General features: G+C 54.6%; 1 protein-coding gene across 1 annotated transcript in view; it reads left to right on the forward strand.

The window, feature by feature from the left end:
- Window positions 1–21,486, forward strand: part of ARHGEF17 (Rho guanine nucleotide exchange factor 17) — a 56,932-nt gene extending 35,446 nt beyond the window's left edge. Inside the window, exons 2-21 of the mRNA XM_046685726.1 lie at window positions 828–905; window positions 6,147–6,329; window positions 11,188–11,304; window positions 11,525–11,617; window positions 11,850–12,026; window positions 12,354–12,404; window positions 12,656–12,765; window positions 12,873–12,958; window positions 14,593–14,711; window positions 15,094–15,307; window positions 15,844–15,917; window positions 16,495–16,694; window positions 16,864–17,162; window positions 17,670–17,919; window positions 18,202–18,288; window positions 18,597–18,664; window positions 18,911–19,059; window positions 19,490–19,664; window positions 19,779–20,048; window positions 20,973–21,486. Of these exons, the coding sequence (XP_046541682.1) occupies window positions 828–905; window positions 6,147–6,329; window positions 11,188–11,304; window positions 11,525–11,617; window positions 11,850–12,026; window positions 12,354–12,404; window positions 12,656–12,765; window positions 12,873–12,958; window positions 14,593–14,711; window positions 15,094–15,307; window positions 15,844–15,917; window positions 16,495–16,694; window positions 16,864–17,162; window positions 17,670–17,919; window positions 18,202–18,288; window positions 18,597–18,664; window positions 18,911–19,059; window positions 19,490–19,664; window positions 19,779–20,048; window positions 20,973–21,169 (2,997 nt within the window). The 3' untranslated portion in view covers window positions 21,170–21,486. The remainder of the gene's footprint in view (window positions 1–827; window positions 906–6,146; window positions 6,330–11,187; window positions 11,305–11,524; window positions 11,618–11,849; window positions 12,027–12,353; window positions 12,405–12,655; window positions 12,766–12,872; window positions 12,959–14,592; window positions 14,712–15,093; window positions 15,308–15,843; window positions 15,918–16,494; window positions 16,695–16,863; window positions 17,163–17,669; window positions 17,920–18,201; window positions 18,289–18,596; window positions 18,665–18,910; window positions 19,060–19,489; window positions 19,665–19,778; window positions 20,049–20,972) is intronic.
- The last annotated feature ends 3,130 nt before the right edge of the window (window positions 21,487–24,616 follow it).

Below are 24,616 nucleotides of genomic sequence, written 5' to 3' on the forward strand. Positions count from 1 at the left end.
AGGGATGTGCTTCCTGTCCCTGGGGTGTGGGGTGCAGAGTCTGGGCGACCCCTTAGAGACTCTATAATGCAGATCATCAGATCCTCAGGATCGAGGGATCAGTGCCTGGGTCCCCTTTTCCCCATTCTTAAAATGAGAAGAATAATAGTATCTGCCTCACAGGGTGGTCAGAGGATGCAATAGTATATAATGCTCACAACAGCACCTGGCGCACAGTAGGGCTCAGTTACCCTTTCTCAATGAGAGAACTGGGATCCAGCCTTGTCTGAGAATATCTGAACCCTGCCCCTGTCCAGCTGTGTGACCTTGGGCACTGACTTCACCTCTCTGGGTGAAGCAGGAAGTGATAGCTTCTACTCTCAGGGCTAGTGTGAAGCCCAACAAGGTGGAGTCTGACCCCAGAACGCTGAGCCTGAAGTTAGGATTTTCAGATTAGGCAGCTGGAGTCAGGGATGGCCTGGAGCATCGTCCTTTGCAAATGTGAGAGGTTATTGATTCTTCTGAGTCCTTTTCAGGAGCCTACCAGGAGCCAAGAAGTAAACAAGGGCTCTCCAGATCTGCCAACAGCCATGGGGGTGGTGGTGGAGGAGCGAGGGGCACACTCAAGGGCGGGCATTTGAGATGCAGGGGGAGCACGTGAGCTGATACCTGGCAGCGTGGATGTCCAGGGTGCTTTGGGGGAACAGCCAGCAGCCCCAGGTCGTGGGAGGGCAGGCCTTGAAGGCCAGGGAGAGGGTGTGGATGGACTCTCTGGGCCCCTGTGACTGTAGGCGGCAGGGTCTGAGGGGAACAAGGCACTGCTCACCTCTGCCTTCTCTCCCCCCAAGGACATGCGGAAGCACGTGACCATGACCTTGCTGGACACGGAGCAGTCATATGTGGAGTCGCTGCGCACCCTGATGCAGGTGAGGCTCCCAGATGGCCCGGGCCCCTGAGAGTAGCCATTCTGAGTTTAAAGGCTGTCAGACATGTGGAAACAAATGCATTTCATGGACAGGGGACTAAGGCCAGAGAGGGGAGAGGAGTGACTCTGGGACACACCGCCCCTCCATAGAGAACCCCCCAGGTGACTGCCCCAGAGGAGGAAGGGCCCTCCAGGGCAGGAGAGAATGAGGAGGGACCTTAACGAGGCCAGACCAGGCCACCCCTGCGCAACTGCCCCTCCCTCCACTGTCCTTCCACCTCCCCCTGGCAGCCCTGGGTCTGACCTTAGATCCGTGACGCCCCTCTGGGATAGCCTCTCCGTTTCATTCATTGACTGGGAAAATGTTTGTGGGATGGAATTAAACGTTGAGCCCCTGCTGCATCCAGGCCTTGAACCAGGGGCAGGAAACACGGGGATGAATAAGAGAGATGACCCCCTGCCACAGGAGCCCTCAGTCCTGTCGGGGACATAGTTGAGCATGTGAGCACTCTTGAAGCATCGAGGGGGCGCCTGTGAGGCGTGGAGTCAGGCAATTTTCCCTGGAGGAGGTGTGGCTTCCTCCTGACCTGTCTTCTCAGCCTCCAGAATAGTATGTGCAAAGTGCTGTAAGAAGAGGCCTGGCACATTCGGAGGTCCATGTGACCAGCATGGAGTGCAAGGGGTTGGTCTTATAGTGACGCTGAGGAAGCCAGCAGGGGCCACAGTGGAGGGGCCTTGATACCAGGGGGAGGGTTTGGACTCTCTCGATGGCCCTGGAGAGTCAGCGAAAGGCTTTGAGCAGGGACGGTGTGTCGCCTGCCTCACACTTTACAACATCTGTTTGACTGCTAGGAAGGTGGGTAGCAGAAGAGGAGACCAAGGCCACTGAGGTCGGGTGAGAGGAGAAGGCAGGACCAGGGCGGAGGCTGCAGGGAAGGAGGGTTGGGGACAGACATTAGGAGGTGGACTGGTCAGGCCAGGCATGATGACTGGTTGGCTGTCAGGGGCAAAGTGGGGAAGCCTAGGATGATCCTGGGCTCCTGGCCTGGGTGCCCGAGGCATTAGAGGAGCCCCACCTGGGAAAGGTGGGGTGAGACGGTGAGTTCCGGTTCAGATGTGTGGGTCTGGGAAAGCCCAGGATCTGGGATGCACATGGGCTCTAGGGCCCAGGATGGAGAGCATGGACCTGAGCTGAAGTGGGGCCTGGCAGTCGCGGTTAAGGACGGGTTTGCTCAAGCCACCTGGGCAGAGTGAGAGCCAAGGGGAGAAGGCAGAGCCCTGGAAACATTCAGAGCATTCGTTCATTCACTCCACAAATCTGCAACGAGCACCTTCTGCGTGCCAGGCCTGTTCTCCGTGGGGTTCAGCAGCGAGCGTGAGTGATGAGGCCGTGTCTCCTGGAACTCACAGTCTGTGGCACAGACTGACGATAGCTCGTCACACAGACCTTATGTGAGGCCAAAGGTGATGCAAAAGGGCACAGAGAACACATACTTAAAACAGAATGTTGTTCATTCTTGAAAAGGAAGGAGATTCTGACACACGCTACAACATGGATGAACCTTGAGGATGCTATGCGAAGAGAAATAAGCCAGTCACAAAGGACAAATGCTGTATGAGTCCACTTTTGTGAGGAACCTAGAGCAGTGAAATTCATAGAGACGGGAAGTAGAGTGGGGCTGCCAGGGGCTGGGGGAGGGCGAAACGGGGAGTTTGTGTTTAATGGGGACAGAGTTTCACTCGGGGAAGTTGAAAAAGTTCTGGAGAAGGATGGAAGTACAACGTGAACATGCTTAATGTGATTATACTGAGCTTTACACTTAAAAATGATTAAATTGGCAAATTTTATGGTATATATATATATTTTACCACAAAAAATACACTGCTTTTATATATTTAAAGAAAGTGTGCAGAGAGATGAGGACACAGAATGGGGGCCTGCTCTGGTGAGGGGTCGGGGAGGGCGTCTCTGAAGTTGGGGTGTTTCGCTGAGACCTGAAGGGTAGGTAGGAGCTGAGCAGCGAGCAGGCTCCGAGGGACTCGTTCCAGGCAGAGGGCACGGCGGGGACGAAGGCTGGGAGGCGGGAGGGAACCGAGGGCAGTTAGGGTGGAGAGGCGGCCAGTGTGGCTGCTGGGCACGGAGCTGCCTTTATTGTGAGCACAAGGAAGGCATAGGAGGGACACAGCTGAAATTCTATCTTCAGGAGATGCCCCTGGCTGCCAGGCAGGAGGCATAGACGTGCAGGGGTGTGGGGGGGGTCCTTTGTTGTCCCCTAGGTGGGAGTCGAAGGCATTGGGATCGGAAAGTCTAGGGTTTGAGCCACTTGCCTCCCTGCTGGGTGATGCTAGCCTAACCACCTCACTTCTCGGAGCCGCGGTGTTTTTGTCCGCAGTGTAGCTCATCACACCCATCTCCAGAGTGAAGATGAAAAGGTGGTGAGGCTGCCCATGCGTGGGTCCCAGGCGGAGGCCGGCGCAGGGCTACACACATGGAGGCTTTGCAGGACCTGCAGTGGGACAGCTAAGGGAGGATGGTGCTGAGGAAGCCAAACTGAGACTATTGGGTGGGGAGGGGTGGAGGCGGGCAGGAGGGTGTCAGCTGAGCCCAAGGACTGTCAGCCCTGGTGTGTCGAGAGAAGCGAGGTTCAGCCCAGGGGTCAGGAGCACGGCTCTGGAGCCAGGCCGCCGGTGTTCAAAGTTGGCTCTACCTCTCGATCAGCTGTGTGACCTGGAGCAAGTTACATAACCAGTCTCTGCTTCACTGTCCTCCTCTGGAGGGTGGGAATGGTAATAGTACCTGTTTTGAGTGCAGCTTCCAAGAGAGGTGCGTGTAGGATTCAGCGTACCGCCTGGCGGCTCTGCATGCGTGCTTGTATGTGCGTCTGTAAAATCACATTTACTCTTTGCCTTAACCTTGTGAGGTAGATCTTGTAATCTCGCTCTTTAGGTGAGGAAATGAAGGCTCAGAGAGGTTAAGAAACCTGCCCAGGGTCATCCGTCTATTAAGTGGTGTCCTGGCCCATTCGGGCTGCTATAACAAAAATGCCGTAGACTGGGTGCCTTAAACAAACAGAAGTTTATTTCTCATAGTCGGAGGCTGCAAAGCCCAAAATCAAGGCCCTGGCAGATGTGCTGTCTGGTGAGGCCCCACCTCCTGGTTCGTAGGCAGCTGTCTTCTCTCTGTTTCCTCACATGGCAGAAGAGCCGAGGAAGGTCTCTGGGACCTCTTCAGTAAAGGCACAAATCCCGCTCCCGAAGGCTCCACCCTCATGACCTATTCACCTCCCAAACGCCCCACCTCCAAATAACACCACAGTGGGGACTAGATTTCAGCATGTGAATTTTGGGAGCACACCAACATTCCGTCTGTAGCAAGTGCTAATACTAAGAGCTGGCATTTATTGAGTGCTTAATATGTGCGCTTTACACAAATTAATTTGTGTACACCTCACTATAACCCCCATTTTACAGATGAATAAACTGAGACGGAGAAGTGAAGCAACTTGTTCAGGTCACCAAGCTAGGAAGTGCCGTAGCCTGGGTTGAGTCCCTGTCAGCCTGACTCTAGGGTGCTCCCTCTCATCCCCTAGTCTACACTGCCTCAAGCACAGGTGGTGTTCCAACTGAGATTGGACTCCACCGCCCTGGTGTTCCTTGCAGTGACCGCTGCCACCCACATTGGTACTGTTTCTGCAGGCCAGGAGTTTAAAACGAAGGAAGAAGTTAAATATCAAGGTTAACAGCCAGAAGGAGGTGGGATTTGAACCCAGGTCCTCAGTGTCACCCTCACCCTTCCTTTGAGTCCTTCTTCAGCCCCCAGATTCCCTCACTTACTGCCTCCTAACATCCTGTATAATAATTTCGTTATCCACGGCGCCTCTTTTCTGCCACCCTCCACTGAAACGTCACCTCCACGCACAGGACTTTTGTCGGCCCATAGCAGCCCGTGCTAAAAGGCAGACACGCAGTAGTTGCTCAGTGAGTGTGTGGCAAGTGGACGCGGGTTCTGTGTCAGGTTCTCAGCTGCTGTTTGCTCCTCCCTCCCGCTGTGTGCCTGCTCCTGGGTGGGGCGCAGGGCCCACGTGAGCCCATCAGCTCCTGCTGCTTGCTGGGTAGCAGAGCCTGGCCCGGATGAGGCGCTGGCGGACCAGCCTGGCCGTGAGAGGAGGCGCCCTGCCTGTCTCCTCACCGTCACCCTCTGGCCTTTCCAGAATTACCATCCAGGCGAGAGGATTCTGTTGAGCTTTACTTTGTCAAGCTTGTTTTACAAAACAAATCAAATTTTGAAATGTTTAATATAAATGTTACCCCATTGCTTATACTTTTTCAAACAGCCTTCTTTCTTTGGCCTGTGGTTATAGTTTGGGCCCGTAGAGGGTGCCATCTCCATGAGGGCGCCAGCTGCTGAGCTGGGCTGTTCCTGCTCAGGAAACACCACTGAATGCAGATTTGAGGTGAAAATTAGGAATTTTAGTCACAGACTGACCAGCAGATCTGAAAACTGTTAAAACAATGTTCAGATAGTGTCACTAAAAGCCTCCACTAACATCCCATAAGGCTTCCCATGCCCCTCTCTGTTTTATTTTCCCCACAGCCATTATCACCTTTTGACTCACCGTGCGAATCCCACATGTAATTGATTCTAAGGCACGTTCTTCACTTTTAACGTCTCTGAAATGAAGGTTGATCCTATAACTGAATGCATATCATCGTTTAATTGGCAGCACATTTTTTTCTTAAAGATAAGTGTAAATAATGATACATCTTAGATTTGATGAAATTTGGTTTATTTTTTCTTCCTTTATTTTATTTGTGTGTTTCGTTTGACTAGGTTGTAAGCTCTGTCAGGTCAGGGATTTTGGTTTTTCTTGTTCACAGCTGTCTCCTGGTTCTTGAACAATGCCTGGCACATAGTGAGTGTTCGAGAAAATATTTGCTGAATTGGGGGTGGGGTCTTCCAGGGAGCCCAGTCTTTTTGCTGTTCTCACTCGAAGCTCTGTTCATGCATCCAACAAACCTTTGCTGAGCCCCCTCCCTCCCATCTTGTGCAGGCCCTGGGCTGTGCAGTGAGGGGCGTGGGGATAGGTCTTCTCATCTCCCTCCTAGAGCTCCAAGTCTGAGGAGGGAGATCCAGGAGGCAGGGCCACTGCGCTGCAGGCCCGGGTGACTTCGTGTGTACCTATGCCAGTGGGTTGGGGTGCTGTCTCTCTGAGGGCCTGCACTGACCCCGTGGGTCCCCCAGGGCTACATGCAGCCGCTGAAGCAGCCGGAGAACTCCTTGCTGTGTGACCCGTCGCTGGTGGACGAGATTTTCGACCAGATCCCGGAGCTCCTGGAGCACCACGAGCAGTTCCTGGAGCAGGTGCGGCACTGCGTGCAGACCTGGCATGCCCAGCAGAAGGTGGGAGACCTGCTCGTCCAGTCGGTGAGTGGCCATGCTGCCCACTGCTGCAGCCCCTGCAAGCTCCGGCCCCTCCTGGAAGGGGCTGGATGCTGCCATGGACTTCCCCACCCCACCCCACCTGGACACTGACTCTGATCCCCGATCTGACCCCAGAACTTGACTAGACACACACTGACCCCAGCCACTGAGTTGACCTGAACCTAGACACTGCCCAAGCCCAGAGTTTGGCTGGACTCTGGCGTGGACCCCAACCCTAACCAGACACTGACTCTGATCCTGGACCCAGCCCCAGGTGCTGGCACTGACCTGACCCTAGTCCTGAGCTGACCCTGATGCTGACCCAGACCGCAAATGGATGCTGGTACTGACCTCAACCCCTGCCTTAACTTGAATCTCAGCAGTTGCCCTGATCCTGACCCTAGACTTGGGCTTGTTGTTGACGCTGGCCTCATCTTGACCATCTCTTTTCTCCACCAGGCATTTTAGTCGTAGCTAACTATTTGTTACTTATTATGTGCTAGGCATTATTCTAAAAATAGTAGTACCCCCTTATCCACTGGGGATATGTTCCAAGACCCCCAGCGGGTGCCTGAAACCACAGAGAGTACTGAACCCTATGCAGGCATACCTCGGAGCTTTTGCGGGTTGGGTTCCAGACCACTGCAATAAAGCAAATATGTACATACCTTAATTAAAAAATACTTTATTGTTAAAAAATGCTAACCATCCTCTGAGCCTTCAGCGAGTTGTAATCTTTTTGCTGGTGGAGAGTCTCATGTCGATGTTGATGGCTGCTGACTGATCAGGGCGGTGGTTGCTGGGGTGGGAGGGCCTGTGGCAATTTCTTAAATTAAGACAACAGTGAAGTTTGCCGCATTGGTTGACTCTTCCTTTTACGATCGATTTCTCTGCATGTGATGCTGTTTGATAGCATTTTACCTGTCGTGGAAATTCTTTCAAAATTGGAGTCAGTCGTCTCAAACCCTGCCAGTGCTTTATCAACTGAGCTGAGGTAATATGCTAAATCCTTGTTGTCATTTCAACAGTCTTCACAGCGTCTTCACCAGGAATAGGTTCCATCTCAAGGAACCACTTTCTTTGTTCATCCATAAGAAGCAACTCCTCACCTGTTGAAGTTTTATCATGACATTTGCAGCAGTTCAGTCACGTCTTCAGGCTCCACTTCTAATTCTAGTTCTCTTGCTGTTTCCACCACATCTGCGGTTACTTCCTCCACTGAGGTCGCGAACCCTCAGTCATCCAGGAGAGCTGGAATCAGCTTCTTCCAAACTCCTGCTAATGCTGTATTTTGACCTCTTCCTGTGAATCACGAATATTCTTCATGGCATCTAGACTAGTGAATCCTTTCCAGAAGGTTTTCAGTTTACTTTGCCCATATCCACCAGAGGAATCACTATCTATGGCAGCTATAGCCTTACAAAATGTATTTCTTAAATAATACGTCTTGAAAGTTGAGTTTACTCCTTGATCCATGGGCTAAAGAATGGATATTGTGTTAGTAGGCATGAAAACAACATTAATCTCAGGTATATCTCCATCAGAGCTCTTGGGTGACCAGGTGCTTTGTCAATGAGCAGTAATATATATATATATATACACACACACATATATAAATATATATATACACATAATTTTTTTTTTGAGGAAGATTCATCCTGAGCTAACATCCGCTCTCAAGCTTCCTTTTTTTTTTGTACGTGACCCACCCCCACAGCATGGCCACTGACAGATGAGTGGTGTAGGTCCCTGCCTGGGAACTGAACCTGGGCTGCCAAAGCAGAGTGCACTGAACTTAACAACTAGGCCACCAGGGCTCGCCCTGAGCAGTAATATTTCGAATGGAATCTTTTTTTCTGAGCAGTAGGTCTTAACAGTGGGCTAATATTCAGTAAACCATGTTGTAAAAAGATGTGCTGTCATCCAGGCTTTGTTGTTCCAATTATAGAGCACAGGCAGAGTAGGTTTAGCGTAATTCTTAAGGGCCCTAGGATTTTCAGAATGTTGTATGAGCACTGGCTTCAACTTAAGGTCACCAGCTATGTTAGCCCCTAACAAGAGAGTCAGCCTGTCCTTTGCAGCTTTGAAGCCAGGCATTAACTTCTCTCTAGCTTGAAAGTCCTAGATGGCATCTTCAGTAGAAGGCTGTTTCCATCTATGCTGAGAATCCATTGTTTAGTGTAGCCGCCTTCACTGATGATCTTAGCTAGATCTTCTGGATAACCTGCTGCAGCTTCTACATCAGCGCTTGCTGCTTCACTTTGCACTTTTATGTTATGGAGACGGCTTCTTTCCTCGAACCTCAGGAACCAACCTCTGTTAGCTTCAAACTTTTCTCCTCCAGCTTCCTCTCCTCTCTCAGCCTTCGTAGAACTGAAGAGAGTTAGGGCCTTGATAAAGTTCGCTATCTGATATGGGCGCTGTTTGTGGTGCCCCAAAACACTTACAGTAGTAACATCAAAGATCACTGATCACAGATCACGGTACAAATGTAATAATAATGAAAAGGTTTGAAATACTGTGAGAATTTCCAAAATGTGACACAGAGACACGAAGTGAGCAAATGCTATTGGAAAAATGGTGCCAATAGACTTACTTGACGCAGGGTTGCTACAAACCTTCAATTTGTAAAAAATAAAATATCTACAATGCACAGTAAAATGAAGCGCAGTAAAATGAGGTATGCCTGTATATACTATGTTTTTCCTATAATACATCCCTCTAATAAAGATTAATTTATGAATAAGGCACAGTAAGACATTAACAACAGTAACTATAATAAAGTTGGTTTGGGGCCATTATTAAATATTGAACACAAGCACTGTGATACCCCAACAGTCGATCTGATAACTGAGATGGCTACTGAGTGACCAATGGGCAGGTAGCATGTACAGCGTAGATATGCTGGACAAAGGGACATGTCTAGGACATGGCTGGATGGAGCAGAATGTTGCGAGATTTCATCACGCTAATCAGAATGGCTCACAATTTAAAACTTATGATTGTTTATTTCTGGAATTTTCCACTTAATATTTTCGGACCATGGTTGACCTTGGGTAACTGAAAACAGAGAAAGTGAAACTGAGGATAAGAGGGGACTACTGTACACTGTGTATATCAGCAACTCCAAGGAGGAAGGTGCGATTATTCCCGAGTTTGAAGTTGATAGCTCTGCTGCGTGGAGAGATGAAGTACCTTGATCAAAGTCACGGTTGGTGAGTGGTGGAGGATTCAACCCCGAGAAACTGGTTCCACTGCCCACGCTCTCCCCCACCCCGTACTCCCTTTCACTATAGGTGAGACCTCTACCTGGGAGTTTTTCAAGACCCTACGATAGTGATTGGGACCTTAGAAAAAGTGTTGGCTTCCAAATTTTTTAAAAAACTGCAAAAGTAAAACTAATAAACATTTAATTAAATGTCTGTCAAACATAACATGACATTTCTTTAATTGTTAAATTTAGTCTTCATTTACATAATTTAATTACACTTGAAAAAATTTCAGTTACATTTTATTTTGCCAGAATTCCCAAAAATGCATGACGATGACTGATAAATCATAGCCAAATGCAAACTAAATGGTTACTCAGAGCCAAATAATTTCAAAAGCAAAACTGTAAAACTTCTTCCAAAAATTTTACTAGCAAAAGAAAATCTTATCTATTTTTATGGGATGTGGGTGTGTTTTCACGTGTTTGTGATGTTGTGGGGTGGGCCTTGGGCCTAAGAAGGTCTTTGAAGGTCCCTACTGACCTGGAAACTGATATGACAAGAGCTTTGGCCTGGTGGTGACGGGACTCCAGCCTGAGTGCTGACATCTGCAGCCTGTCATCACCCTCTGTGTCACTAGGCTCCTGCCCCTGCCAGGAACTTGAGGCTGACCCTAGACTGCAGCAGAAGCCCTGGCCCCCGGGAGGGGTCAGCATAGGGTGCTCTGTCCCAGAATCTGGGCAGTTGAGTGGCAGTTTTTTTCCTCCCCAAGCTGCTTCAGCCTCTGGCCTGTGGCACATCCGGTACAGGGGGGCAGGGGGTGGGGATGGAGGGTACAATTAGCACCTTAGAGACATAGGGGCTTGGAGGCCCAGAGGGACCCAGAAACACCACCACAGGTCACCTAGTCCATCCATGGTGCAACTGAGACAAGAACCGGGGTGTCCCACCTCCCAGCCAGGGCTTCTGACCAAGAACCTCCACATTTAGCTCAGGTGTCAGCTGGCTAGCAGGTATCAGCCACCAGCTGTGTCCTTTGCCCTGAGTGGGGCTTTACTGGGCTGGATGGGAACAGCTATCTCCTTGCAGAGGAAGACTTGTCCTGGGGAATCAGGGGAGGCCAGGGGCCAGGTGTAGTTCCAGGCAGAGCCCTAGTCAAGGCAGGGAGCGCTTCCTGGAGGAGGCAGACTGGAGCCCAGCCCTGAAGGCAGGTGAGATTTGGATAGGGGAAGGGCATTCCTGGTGGAGGCAGTTACAGGAGCAAAGGCCAAGCAGCTGGAATGCGTCTGTGTCCCTCAGAGGACAGTGAGGAGGGAGACGTGCCTGGCTGGACATGGTGGGTTGGAGACTGAGATGGAAATGCCAAGTTGGAAGTGAGAGAACGTGTCCTGCGCTCACAGGACATGTCCAGGCACATGTCCATACATGTACACAGATAAGATACACGTGTATGTATGCATGTGCACATGTACACACTTAATCACACAGTGACACATACAACATGCACGCGGGAGCATGTGCCTGACCCCTCAGAGACGGTATCATTTCTAGTTGGAAGGAAAGACGTTGGCTCGTGAATCAGTAGAAACCGGGACAGAGTGAGGTGGATAAAGGACACCTTGAGGGTCCCCAACCTGCCTCTTCACCCACAGTTCTCCAAGGATGTGCTGGTCAACATCTATTCTGCCTACGTTGATAACTTTCTCAACGCAAAGGACGCCGTGCGTGTGGCTAAGGAGGCGAGGCCTGCCTTTCTCAAGTTCCTGGAGGTACTGTGGGCTTGGGCAGGGAGATGGAGGCCGCCCTCACCTCGGGCCAGCTCTGGGGGCCCCAGGAGCTCCCAGCCTGGGCACTACAGCCATAGCCTGTGGGCCAGCCTCTGCCCTTGGCCTGAGCTGGAGGGGCTTGCTGGGGGCCCATCCCTGGACGTGCCTTTCTTTGCATGTCATTCCTCACCTGGGTACCCGTCCACCCTGTTTTGGGTTTCAGCAAAGCATGCGTGAGAACAAAGAGAAGCAGGCACTCTCTGACCTCATGATCAAGCCCGTGCAGCGGATCCCACGCTATGAGCTTCTGGTGAAGGTGGGCCTGGGCCTGGGTGGGCAGGTGGGCAAGGCCTGGGGGCATGTGGGGATGCAGGGGGCTCAGTCCCCTGCCTGGTCGAGCCCGGCATGAGGGTCCCCAGAGGTCAGGTAGGAAAGGAAGTCCTCTCTGGTGTTGACCCGTAGTCCCGCATCTCCAGCATTCAGTGTGGGGCCTGAGGACCTGGAAGGGGCAGCTAAGTAGGCAGGTCTGGTCCCCATTCCCACCCCAGGACCTCCTGAAGCACACGCCTGAGGACCACCCGGACCACCCCCTCCTGCTGGACGCGCAGCGGAACATCAAGCAGGTGGCTGAGCGCATCAACAAGGGCGTGCGGAGCGCCGAGGAGGCAGAGCGGCACGCGCGTGTGCTGCAGGAGATTGAGTCCCACATCGAGGGCGTGGAGGATGTGCGTGCCACCCCACCCTGCCCCACTCACACCTGTGTCCACATCTGTGGGCACCTGGAATCGTGGCCGTGTCCACATCCACAGCGGTGTCTGCAGCGTGTTTGCATCTGTGTCTGCCAGCATCTCCACCTGTCTCTATCCACATCCCTGTCCTCTTTCATGTCTGTCTCTGGCCGTGTGTCCATTGCCTGATGGTACAGCGTCGGGAGGGTGGATGGGACGTTGCTTCCACTGGCCTGGCCCATGGAGTGGGGCCAAGGGGTCACCAGGGTCGGGGAAGGGGATGGGGATTAGTCCTCAAGACGCTTTGTCCCTCCTGCCCCACAGCTCCAGGCCCCTCTGCGGCGGTTCCTGAGGCAGGAGATGGTCATTGAAGTGGTACGAAGTGTCCTGTTGTCTGCCCACCTGTCCCTACCCCCTACTTTGTTCACACTTCTGTTCATACCTGCCGCCCTCGGTTCTCCCTGCTCTTCCACTCCAGCGGGAGCCCTGGGTCAAGTCCCAACTTTGCCTCTGCCTCTGGGCAGTTAGGGAAGAGCCCTCACCCTTTCCTGGGCCTGGCTGTCCCCTTGGGCACTGTGGGCAGGAAGATGGGCCTCTGGGCCTGAATCCTACCTCTGGCCCCACAGAAGGCAATTGGTGGCAAGAAGGACCGGTCCCTCTTCCTGTTCACGGACCTCATCGTCTGCACCACCCTGAAGCGGAAGTCAGGCTCCCTGCGGCGCAGCTCCATGAGCCTGTGAGTGGCCGGGGCAGGGCTGGGGGGCTTGGGCAGTGGGGAACAGTTGTCCCACCCTAGGCCCCACTCCCCTGCCCTGGCCAGAGCACCCCCTTGGCTCCCCACAGATATACAGCAGCCAGCGTCATCGACACGGCCAGCAAGTACAAGCTGCTGTGGAAGCTGCCTCTGGAAGATGCAGACATCATCAAAGGTGGGGCTGGCTCAGGCCTGCCCGGGGGTTCTGGGTGTTGGGGGTCTTCCTCTGAGAAGCCCTTCTGGAGGGTTTGAGCTGTGGCCAGGCTGGCTGCCCATCCATCTGCTTTTCTGCTTCGGGCCTCACTTTCCCATCCAGTATAAGGAGGTTGGCATGCGGGCTCTAGTTGGCATCCACAGAGCCAGACCAGGACCTGTCCGTGCAGATCACCTTCTGACTGGGCAGAGACCTAACGTAGGCTGGCAGGTGGGCTGCGCTGGGGTGGTGCAGGGAGCGCAGACATACCTGTAATTAACCACTGATTCACTGCACAAACTCACTTAAGCGCCTCATATTAGATGCTGGTGCACTGTTCTGGACCAGTGGTTTTGTGCACAGGGAATAAAAACTCCCTCAAGTCAGTCTAGCAAAAAGCTGGTTGGAAAGATCCATGCCGTGTGGGGCTGAGACTGTCAGGAGCTGAGGCGGCTTTAAGAAGCCGGTCCTCCTGCTCCTCTCTGTCTCAGTCTCTCTCTCACTGTGCGTCGGCCGGTTCTCCTCCCTGCTCTCAGCTTTCTCTGCCTCCTCGTAACTCCCGTGATCCATCGTGGCCTTTTCTGCATTGTGGCCTTTCCCCCTCAGCTTGTGGCCCTAGCTGTTCCAGGATTCACAGTCCACCTTCCTGAGTGGGGAGGTTGGTCTGGGATGGAGGTGTGGGCACCTCTGGGCCGGCAGGCAGTTCAGGCCGATACTGTGACCTCAAGCTCACCTGGGGTGGTCCCAGGGTAAGGAAGAGGCTAGCTCAGCCCCTAGGTAACCAGGCCAGCCCCACAAGGGCCCCTATGTAGGAACACAAGCTGATTATTGGCCCAGTTCATCTCTTCTCACTAGAGAACAGGCTCGCTGATAAAATGTCTGCCTTTAATTCAAATGTCCAGTCCTGGTCTAATCAGCTCCGGCCAGGAGTGGGGCTGGGTCATACGGAAGAAAATGTGGCTGCCCAGGTGGTGAGGGTTGGCGGGGGGACAGTTGCCCTCAGAGGAGTGGGAGATATCCCCAGCCCTGGCGTGTCTGTACACTCCACTGCTACTTACTCTGCCCATTTGGAGTCCAGAGCGTACACCCCCAGCCAGGCAGCGCGGGATGTGTGGGATGCTGAGCTGGCCTGCAGGGCCAGCTACTTGGCAGTGGTCAGGTATGGGATAGGACCACAGAAATCCAGGGCGTCAGCTCATTGCTCCCTCCATTGTGGGGGAATTCAGTCCCTTGGTCAGCAGATTTGCCTGCCTGAGGCTCTCCCTGCCCAGCCGACTCCCCCGTGGGAGGCTGCACCACCGCAGCAGGCCAGTGTCAGCTGGAGCCTGCATAACGTGCAGAGCCGTCTGCTGTTTATTCTTTGTGCTCTTCCAGGGATTTCTCCAGGGGCCCCACACCCTGTGCCAGGTAGCTCTGATTCAGGCCCAGGCCCCCACTCTCGGGCCTGGGGTTTCTCTGCGAGCTGCCTCTTAACTTTGTTCCTGGGGACTTGGGGTTTACAAGCTCTCGGTTTGTCAGGACACTTCCCATGTCCAGCTGCAAGTTGTGTGCTGGGGGGAGGAGTGTCTGTCCAGGCTTGACCTTGTCTGTCCATGGCCTTCCTCTATCCCCACTAGGAGCGTCCCAAGCCACGAATCGGGAGAACATCCAGAAGGCCATCAGCCGCCTAGACGAGGACCTGACCACCCTGGGCCAAATGAGCAAGCTCTCTGAGAGTCTTGGCTTCCCCCACCAGGTCTGCACCCTCTGCCTGAACCACGGGGCATGGGTGTAGGGGTTCCCTGACCCTATCTGAGGGAGAAATAATAGCCTTATCATTTGTCTGAGGGAAAGGAACATCCCTGTCACTTATCTGAGGGGGAGAATACAGCCTCACCCCATCTGAGAGAAGTAATGTGTTCCAGGCCTGAGGGTGGAGACAGCTCCATCCCCAGCTGAAGGAGGGGAGAGGGCCCATCTTGTCTGTGGGGGGAATCCAGGCTCCCTTCTGGCCTAAAGGGGGAGAAAGTCCCATGTTCTGTCTGAGGGGAGAGGCAGGTCCCCACACTGCGTCCCCAGGGCAGGAGCAGGCCGTGGGGAGATGTTAGGGCCTGAGGCCTGGGCCCTCCTCCCCACAGAGCCTGGACGACGCGCTGCGGGACCTCTCGGCGGCCATGCACCGGGACCTGTCAGAGAAGCAGGCGCTGTGCTATGCGCTTTCCTTCCCCCCTACCAAGCTGGAGCTGTGCACCACAAGACCCGAGGGCACTGACTCCTTCATCTTCGAGTTCCCCCACCCGGATGCCCGCCTTGGCTTTGAGCAGGCCTTTGATGAGGCCAAGAGGAAGCTGGGTAAGCCAGACTCCTACCTCCCAGAACCGCCAGGCAGTGGACGGTGGGCAGCACCTTGAGGCTGTCTGAGATATCAGGCGCCAGAAATGCCTGGACTGCCGTAGCCTGTGCTCCAGTCCTTGCTGGTGGGAGGTGGACTAAGACTTCTTCAGTGAAACAGAGGACTTCCCCAGGGCCTCCCTGGCAGGGAGGGGATTCCATGGATAAGGTCATCTTAGGTCAAGGGCACCATTGGCACCATCGTGGGAGCAGATGGCCAGGACTCCCCCACCCACGCACACATTCTGAGCAGGCCTGGATCAGGGAAAGTTGTTGATCAGGGTCCATGGCTTAGAAGATCCCTCGAGACTTCTGGGTCTACCTCCCACATTGTACAGATGGGAAAATTGAGCCCAGGGACAAACAGAGCGTAACCTACAGCCACCTCATTCTCCCGCAAGAGGCCCTAAGGGGCAGGGAAGGAAGGGAAGTGGGCAAGGTCAGGACCAGGGTGAGGTGGATGCTAAGCAGTGTGTGTCTGTCCATCTCCATTACAGCATCCAGCAAAAGCTGTCTAGACCCTGAGTTCCTGAAGGCCATCCCCATCATGAAAACACGCAGTGGCATGCAGGTGTGTGCGCCTGGGTCATGTGGGTGCACATATTCAAAGCCACAAGTATTCATGTGTTTTTGTTTTGTGTACAACATTATGTACATGTCTTGAACATTGCAGTTGCTCCCTGTGTCTTCGAATGTGCAGCTCTCTGCACATGCACATGGACGCTGCATATGTGTCACATGCATATGGGTATATTCACGCATGTCTGTATCTGTGCACGTGAACAAAGGATGTACGCTTGATGGAAGGTGTCTAATTTATGTCTTGAAGCTGCATACATACGGACAAACGTTACCATTTTCACATTTGTTCCATATATATACACATAATCGTGTTCAGGGTGTATGTATGTTTACATGCATGAATGAATGATACCTATATCACAGGTATGCATGCTTCTGATATGTAAAGAGTGTCATGTGTGCTGTGTGTTATGTATACACTTTTGCAGAGGGGTGTATTGGGGATCCATACACACCCATGCAGGCCTGCCTCCCTCCCTCCATTCTGCCGCTGGGCCTGGAGAGTACTGGGGAGCTGGCAGCAATTCCTCCGTTGACCTTCCCCTGTCCACTGGCGCCCTCCGCAGTTCTCGTGCGCGGCTCCGACCCTGAGTAGCTGCCCCGAGCCCACACCGGAGGTGTGGGTGTGTAACAGCGATGGCTACGTGGGCCAGGTGTGCCTGCTGAGCCTGCGCGCCGAGCCCGACGTGGAGGCCTGCATCGCTGTCTGCTCCGCCCGCATCCTCTGCATCGGGGCGGTGCCCGGCCTGCAGCGCCGCTGCCACCGGTGAGGCCCGAGCGCGCCACTGAGTCTCCGCGGGCTGCACACGCTGAGGCCGCCCTAAACTGCTTGTGGGTGGAGCGAGGTGGATGTGGGCGGGGTTGGTGGGCGTGCCGGCGAGTGGGGCGGAGCCTTGGCTCCTAGAGGCTCTCACCCTGACCCTTTCCACTCCCAGGGAGCGGCCTCCGTCGCTGAGGAGCCCCCAGGAGACGGCACCCGAGCCTACCGGGCCGGAACTGGACGTCGAGGCTGCCGACGAGGAAGCGGCAACGCTGGCAGAGCCGGGGCCCCAGCCCTGCCTGCATATCTCCATTGCGGGCTCCGGCCTGGAGATGGCGCCTGGTCCCGCCGAGGGTGACCCCCGTCCGGAATTGGTGCCCTTTGACAGCGACTCGGACGATGAGTCTTCGCCCAGCCCCTCGGGGACCCTGCAGAGCCAGGCCAGCCGGTCCACCATCTCCTCCAGCTTTGGGAGTGAGTGCCTAACTTGGGGCTGTTAGGCATGGTGGACTGCTCAGAGGTGGGGGCAGCCCAGTAGGTACTGATGCGTGAGGAGGACCAGTGTAGGCAAAGGCATGGAATCAAGTCTCAGGATGTTAACACACACAGCAGTGGGGACTGGCAAGGCAGGCAGGGGCTGTGACACCGAGGACCCAAAGGGCAGTGGGACCATCAGACTGGATCCCAAAGTCCCTGGACTGCCCAGTCAAGGAAGAGGGAGTAGGAGGCGGAGTGGTTGGCTCCTCTGTGGTATGGCGGTGGATTGGAGGGGGCCAGGCCAGGACTAAAGCCTGTAGCACTAAGTTGTCAGTAAACAAGGTGACAAGGCTGAGCTGATGCAGAGTGGAGCGCAGCTGTGGAAAGCCTTCAGGTGGGACATGGCCAGGAGGGATGCACTGAGGGGAGTCTGAGGCCTAGAAAGATAATCAGATCTCAGGCCTGGCAGAGGGGCATAGAAATAGAGACCTTTGTCTCCCTCAGATGAAGAGACCCCGAGCTCCAAGGAGGCCACGGCGGAGACCACCAGCTCAGAGGAGGAGCAGGAGCCTGGCTTCCTGCCACTGTCTGGCTCCTTTGGGCCTGGCGGTCCCTGTGGCACCAGCCCAATGGATGGGAGAGCCCTTCGCCGCTCTAGCCGTGGCTCCTTCACCCGGGGCAGCCTTGAGGACCTGCTGAGCGTTGACCCTGAGGCCTACCAGAGCTCCGTTTGGCTGGGCACTGAGGACGGCTGGTAGGGCCAGGGAGTGGCTGGGGTCAGAGTGCCAGAACTCTGAGCTCCCTGCTTTGGAGATTGTGTGGTGTCTTGGAGCGGAAGCAGGCGGGCTTTGGGTCAGACCCCAGGGGTCCTGCTAGCCAGAACTGCCTGTATGTCTGAAGCCCACAGGGAGGCTCTGGGACCTTGGGCAGGCACCTGGCGTGGAGGAGATGGTGGTGGAGGCCAAGAGGTGGAGGGATGACCCCAGGGACTGGGGTGCCCAAGCATTTGTCACAGGTGCACACCCCCGATCCACAGCGTCCACGTGTACCAGTCCTCGGACAGCATCCGTGATCGCAGGAACAGCATGAAGCTCCAGCATGCAGCCTCCGTGACCTGCATCCTGTAAGCACCCCGGGTGGCCCTACTAGTCCAGACCCTTCTCAGCCACATATGCAGGCCTCCTTCTGTTCATCCGGGTTCCCTGCTCTACTGGCCTCCTCCTTTCTGTGGAGGCTGGAGGCCAGAGGCCTGGTCCTAGGCTCGCCGTGCCTCAGGCAAGTCACTACCCCTTCCTGGACTCATGCTCCCCCTACCTGGAGAGGTGGTCTCTCAGGAACCATGGCCATTCTGTCTGTGATTCTCTTGACCCAGGTGACCTGCTTTGGCCTCCTGAAATCTCTAACCTCTGGCTCCATTTCTTGCCTGCCTAGGTATCTGGATAACCAGGTGTTTGTATCTCTAGCCAATGGAGAACTTGTGGTCTACCAAAGAGAAGCAGGTGAGTGGCCAGCCCTCCCCCAGCCCCAGGAGCCCCTTGCTGATAGTGGAGCTCTCTCCTGAGCAAAGCTGGGCCTTGAGGACACGAGTCTAGAAATGTGGCTTTGGCAACTCCCAGGCCCTCTCTGGGCCTTCATGTCCTTGTTTATAAGTGGGGTTGTTTGCATCTCATTTCAGGGGAGGGTGAGGCTCAAATGCAATACTGGACTGAATTTGCATTATTTTCTTTACCCCACTCCCACTCCAGGCCGTTTCTGGGACCCCCAGAACTTCAAATCGGTGACCCTGGGTGCTCAGGGGAGCCCCATCACCAAGATGGTGTCTGTGGGTGGGCGGCTATGGTGTGGCTGCCAGAACCGAGTCCTTGTCCTGAGCCCTGACACACTGCAGCTGGAGGTAGTGGGGCAGGAGGGGGATAGTAAGGGGTCAGAATTCCTGACTTTTGGGTGAGCCAGCCCCATGGGAGAGGAAGATGTGACTGTGGGGGCCATAAAAAAGCACACATCTGTCCAGGCAGAGGCCAATGATTGTTCTTAAAACCCTTCGATCTTTGGAATTCTCCTATCATTAAGTCACTCAAGTTTCATGGGGAAAGTGCACCTATTCATTTTAATTTCTGAAGATTAAGTGGGGAGGCTCCAGTGAAACCACACTTTGAAAGATTAATCATCTAGACCAAGGAACAAGGCTGCCTTTGCTGTCAGTCCAGGTGGGCTTTCTGGAGAGGTTTGGTGTGAGTTGTAAGAGGGAGGGATGGGCACCGATGAAGCACGAGGCAGGCCTGGCAGTCACCCGTCTGCTCTCTTCTCGCCCCGTCCCCCACCAGCACACGTTCTACGTGGGGCAGGATTCCAGCCGCAGTGTGGCCTGCATGGTGGACTCCAGTCTGGGCGTGTGGGTGACACTGAAAGGTAGTGCCCACGTGTGTCTCTACCATCCAGACACCTTTGAGCAGCTGGCAGAGGTAGACGTCACACCTCCCGTGCACAGGATGCTGGCAGGTACTGACCTCAGTCTACCACTGTGCCCTCCCTTGAAGCCTTTCTGCCCCATCCTTGAGGAGGCTGAGCCAGCGCCAGGATTCGGCCCCAGCTCTGGTCTTTCTCCCGCCCCAGGCTCAGATGCCATCATCCGGCAGCACAAGGCCGCGTGCCTGAGGATCACAGCGCTGCTGGTGTGTGAAGAGCTGCTGTGGGTGGGCACCAGTGCCGGCGTCGTGCTCACCATGCCCACCTCGCCCAGCACTGTCAGCTGCCCACGGGCGCCCCTCAGCCCTGCTGGCCTAGGCCAGGGACACACTGGGCACGTCCGCTTCTTGGCTGCAGTCCAGCTGCCAGATGGCTTCAACCTGCTCTGCCCAACCCCACCACCTCCCCCAGACACAGGTGGGTCTGCACATCCTGCCCCAACCCAGGGATCCTGGACTCTTGGTTCAGGGCTCCCACTGTCCTGCCAGAAGAGGTTTACGAGGGAGGAAAAGTGGATACAGAGGTGAAAGTGGCATATGGTACAGGAAGTAGGCTATGGAAACCCCAAAATGAAATCTACTAAGATACAGGGGGTGTGTGTGTGTGTGTGTGTGTGTGTGTGTGTGTGTGTAAAGTTCTGTCCAGAGAAGTGTCATGGGAGACAGGAAGTGAACTATAAGCTATGAATTAGAACATGGCACAGGAGGGGATATGTACAACAGGTAATAAAACAGGACTAGAAATGATGTACAGGGCAGGAAGTGGAGTCAAGTAAGCAATGTGCAGTGCAGGAATTAGAAATAGCACCAGAGAGCAGAACATAGAATGGCAGATGGGACAGGAAATGGACTGTGAGAATTAGAAAGTGAAACATAATTAGGCAGCGATGTGCATCAAGGAGGTCGCTATTAGCAGTCTTGCTTTGGCAGGGCAGGAAACCATATTCCCAAGAGGAGCTGGCTGTGGGAATCGGGAAGTAGGGAGGCCTCCGTCAGGAGCTGTCTGGGTCCGCAGAAGACTTAAGCTACTTACCTGGGAAAGGGCTGTTGGAAGCAGGAAATGAGTATGAGGAGGACAGTGTGTGTGCAGTAATCAAGAGAGAGAGAAATGGTGTGGCCCTGGGAGGATGTATCACTCCTGACTAGAAAGTATGGACGGGAGGTAAGAAGTGGTCTGACTGCCAGGAAGTGGTCATTTCTTTGCAAATAGGAAGTTCTTGGCTAACAGGAAGTGGGATCTCCCACAGGAAGCGGGCATGTCTTTCTTCCTGTCTTCTGGGGTATAGGACAGTGTGGCCACTAGTCACCCCCGGGCTAATGGATCCTCCCCTCTGTCCCCCAGGCCCCGAGAGGCTGCCATCACTTGAGCACCGGGACTCCCCTCGGCACCGAGGACCCGCCTCAGCCAGGCCAAAAATGCTGGTTATCAGTGGAGGTGATGGCTATGAGGACTTCCGACTCAGCAGTGGGGGTGGCAGCAGCAGCGAGACCGTGGGCCGAGATGACAGCACAAACCACCTCCTCCTATGGAGGGTGTGACCCTGTCCGCTAGGGCCCAGGACTCACCCGCCCGCCTGCCCTCAGCCTGCTTGCCTCTCCCTAGTCCACACGCAGACTCTGACCAGGAGTGTCTGCCCAGGGGCACCCCTGTGCCTGCATGGGCTCCCTCCCATCCTCGCAGAAGCATTCCTGATGGAACACCTGCTGGCCAGTGGGCCAAGGCCTTTCCCGACCCTCTGGCTGCTTGGGTGCGCCCAGTCATGATGGGGGTGGGGTGGGGGGCATGCGGGCTGCCCAGGTCTTCTGCCCCTGGAGCTTCAACCAAAGACACGGCCGGGCCTGGACCCTACAGGGCTGGGGGGGGGGGGGGGGCGGGGAAAATTTGGGGGGGGGGCTGGGGGCGGGGGGGGGGGGGGGGGGGGGGGGCCATGTGCAATATTTGGAGGGTTTTCTGGGGGCACTGGGAGGGCTGGGGGACAGAATCCTTTCCCGTGTACAGTATTTATGTTCCTTTTTAGATGTGTCCCTTCCCAAGCACTTATTTATGCAATGACCTGAGGCAGGGGGTGATGTGAGGAAATGACAGAAGGACAAACACCCTATTCCTGCCCTGGGACCCTAACCAAGCCTTCCTGGAGGGACCATTCCCCCATTACATACATGCGCACACGCACGCACACACATACACACACACTCTGCATGTTCAGGGCACCACAACACCGCCTCCCAACATACACTTTCCATGGCCTTGTCGTGATCGGGCTGCCCTCCAGTATCCAGAGCCAAGGACCAAGTCCCCTCAGTCAGTCATCCAGAACAAGATGATGACTGGGGGGTGTGACTCCCATCTGGGGGGCCTCCCCAGGCGTTGGCCTTTCCTGGCTTGTTGGCAGTGCCTTTAGTGGTGTCCGAGTTTGGGAACACTGATGGGGCCTTGGACAGGGCTCTCTCCGGGCCTGAGCAGGGAAAAGGGCCCTCGCTCTCCTCAAAGTTGCCCCCTAGCCACCAGCCCCTGTGTCTCATGCACTGGCACATATGGTCGCCTTGAGAGGGTGGACCTAGCAGCCCCCTCACTCTGACCACTGAATCCCTCTCTTCATACCCCTCCTGCCAGGGGCAGCCCCTCCAGGAAGGATGCCCAAAGCTGAGGGGCTGGACATGGCCTCTTCAACTGGGAACCACTTGAGGGCAGCCTCTCCCCTGCCCCCTGGACTTCAGGGGCCAGTCTGCCCCCCAGCCCCCTCGCTGCTTCAGCTACAGCTCCAAAGGTCTGGTTTCAGATGGGATTTGTTTGGTTCTGTTTTTGTTTGGGGTGGGTGGGTCATTGTGGTCTTAGATTATGTTTCTCTTGCTACCTAAACAGTCATGTATTAACTTTCCTTGGATGATGAAGTTTAAAGAGTCAATAAATAGAAATACCAAATGACTCCTCCCATCCGTGGCCGCAGTGGCATCCTGCCAGTGACCTCAGGGCTCCCCGGCCGCATGGGCCTCCTGACACCCACTTACTTGGGCAGAAGGGAGGGCTGAGAGCCCCAGAAGGGCGCTGGGATGGCAAGGCTGCCTCTGACTTGCTGAGTTATCTTGCGCGGGTCATCGCCCTTGTCTGGGCTGCAGTTTCCTCATCAGGAAAACAAGGGGTTCTGCAGATCCACTGCTTTGTAACCAAGGCCTCGGTTAGAATCCCTTGGAGAGCACGTGGAAATATAAAGCATAAGACATAAATTTATAGCCATAGAAACACACATTCCCAGGCTCCCCTCAGCTTCTGGGTCAGTGGGTCTGTGATGGGGCTGGGGAATCGGAAGCTGACACGTACTGCAAGTGGAAAACCGGGCAACTGGTGAGCCTGCCCACGGCTCCTCCGTGAGAGTGCTCTCTCTCCAGCAAAACGCCATCGAGGCTGGGGAACCCGAAAGGCCGAGGGGAGCAGGGGTAGAACCCAAGTCTGTCTGATTTTGGGTCCAAAGAGGTGTGTCATTAAGTCAGACACGGAAGGCAAAGGTCAGCAATTTGAGGCCATGCTTCGCTGGGCAGACAGCCCTTCCCACCGGGGTCCACCTGCAGGACTCAAGACGATGACTTCTAGCAAAGGGCGGATCATGCCTCAGCTCTGCTGAACATACGTGTATACGTTTTCCAACACGAATGATTGAGACTTCACAAAAAGCCCTTGCTAAAGAGGAGTGCAGGCAAACTGGCATGCACACTTATCGGTGGTCTGCTGGGCCCTCCGTGCCATACGACATGCATGGCACATCTCCCTGCAGCATCGCTTTACTGGGAAGACCTGGGGAGGAGGGGATTCTATTAAACATAGATTTCCAAATAGAAAGCAATGTTCTTGTGGAATTTATGATGAAACAGAGCATTAGAAGGAGCACAGGCCTTGAAGCTGAACAGAAGTCTTGACTTTGTCGCTAACTAGCTAAGTGTCTTTGGATGAGCCGTATCCCCTGTCTCCATTTCCTCATCTGTAAAATGGGGCTGATAATCCTTTCCCCGCAAGGCTGTTGCTTGCTGGGCACAGGTCTTTGGATTGCAAGGAAGAGATTCGTTCTTCCCTGAAATAAAAGGGGGGCTCATTAGTGGAGACGTGAACTGGCAGTAAGTAGCTGTCAGCACACAGGCCCAGATCTTGGAGCTCCGTCTCAGGACCCCTGGCCTCTCTACTTTGAGTCCCTGGTTCATCCCTCCCCGCCAGACAGCTGCTGTTCTAACTGCTTCACACCTCCTGCTGCCTCAAGGCCTCTGCCCGCTTTGTCTCGGGGCCCTGGACAGACTGTAGTTTCAGCACCATATACCCACGGCGGGTCCTCAGCGTCTTCCCAGCTCAAGTGCTTCAGTAGGAATGGGCCTGGTCCCGCCCACTGTGACCTCGGGGGCCTCGTCCCGAGGCATGGCTGCCGTGGACAGGTGCGCAGCCCTGAGCCAGTCAGCTGTGGGTGGGGAGGTCCTGGGATGAATGGTTGTCAGGCCCCAGGCCCAGGGGAGACTCCTGGAAGGATCGGCTCCTCTAAAGCAGTGGTCCTCAACCTCGGCTGCACATTCGAATGCCCTGAGGAGCCCAGGCCACATGCCAGGCCAATTCAATCAGAATTCTGAGAGGGGGGCCCAGGTGTCGGTATTTTTTTAGAAAACTTTTTATTGACGTGCAACGTTTGTACAGAAAAGTACACCAGTCATTAGTGTGCAGCCCGATGAATTTTCATAAAGTGAACACATCCAGATCAAGAAACAACATTTCATCACCCCAAAAGCAGGTCCCCATAAGCCCCCTCCCGGTCTACCCTCCAGGCTAATCACCACCCGGGCTCCCGACACCAGGACTTAGTTTTGCCAGCTGAGGGGGAGAAGCACTCTTTAAAGGGTATGGCCATGGCCACTGGGGTGGGAGGAAGTGGGGCTGGGGTTTGGCATGAAGAGGAAACAGCTTGAGCCAAAGCAGGAGGGGTGGGGGAGCCTGGAGCGAGGGGCCATGGTATA

Source organism: Equus quagga, chromosome 14, assembly GCF_021613505.1.
Source record: "Equus quagga isolate Etosha38 chromosome 14, UCLA_HA_Equagga_1.0, whole genome shotgun sequence".
NCBI classification, from domain to species: domain Eukaryota; kingdom Metazoa; phylum Chordata; class Mammalia; order Perissodactyla; family Equidae; genus Equus; species Equus quagga.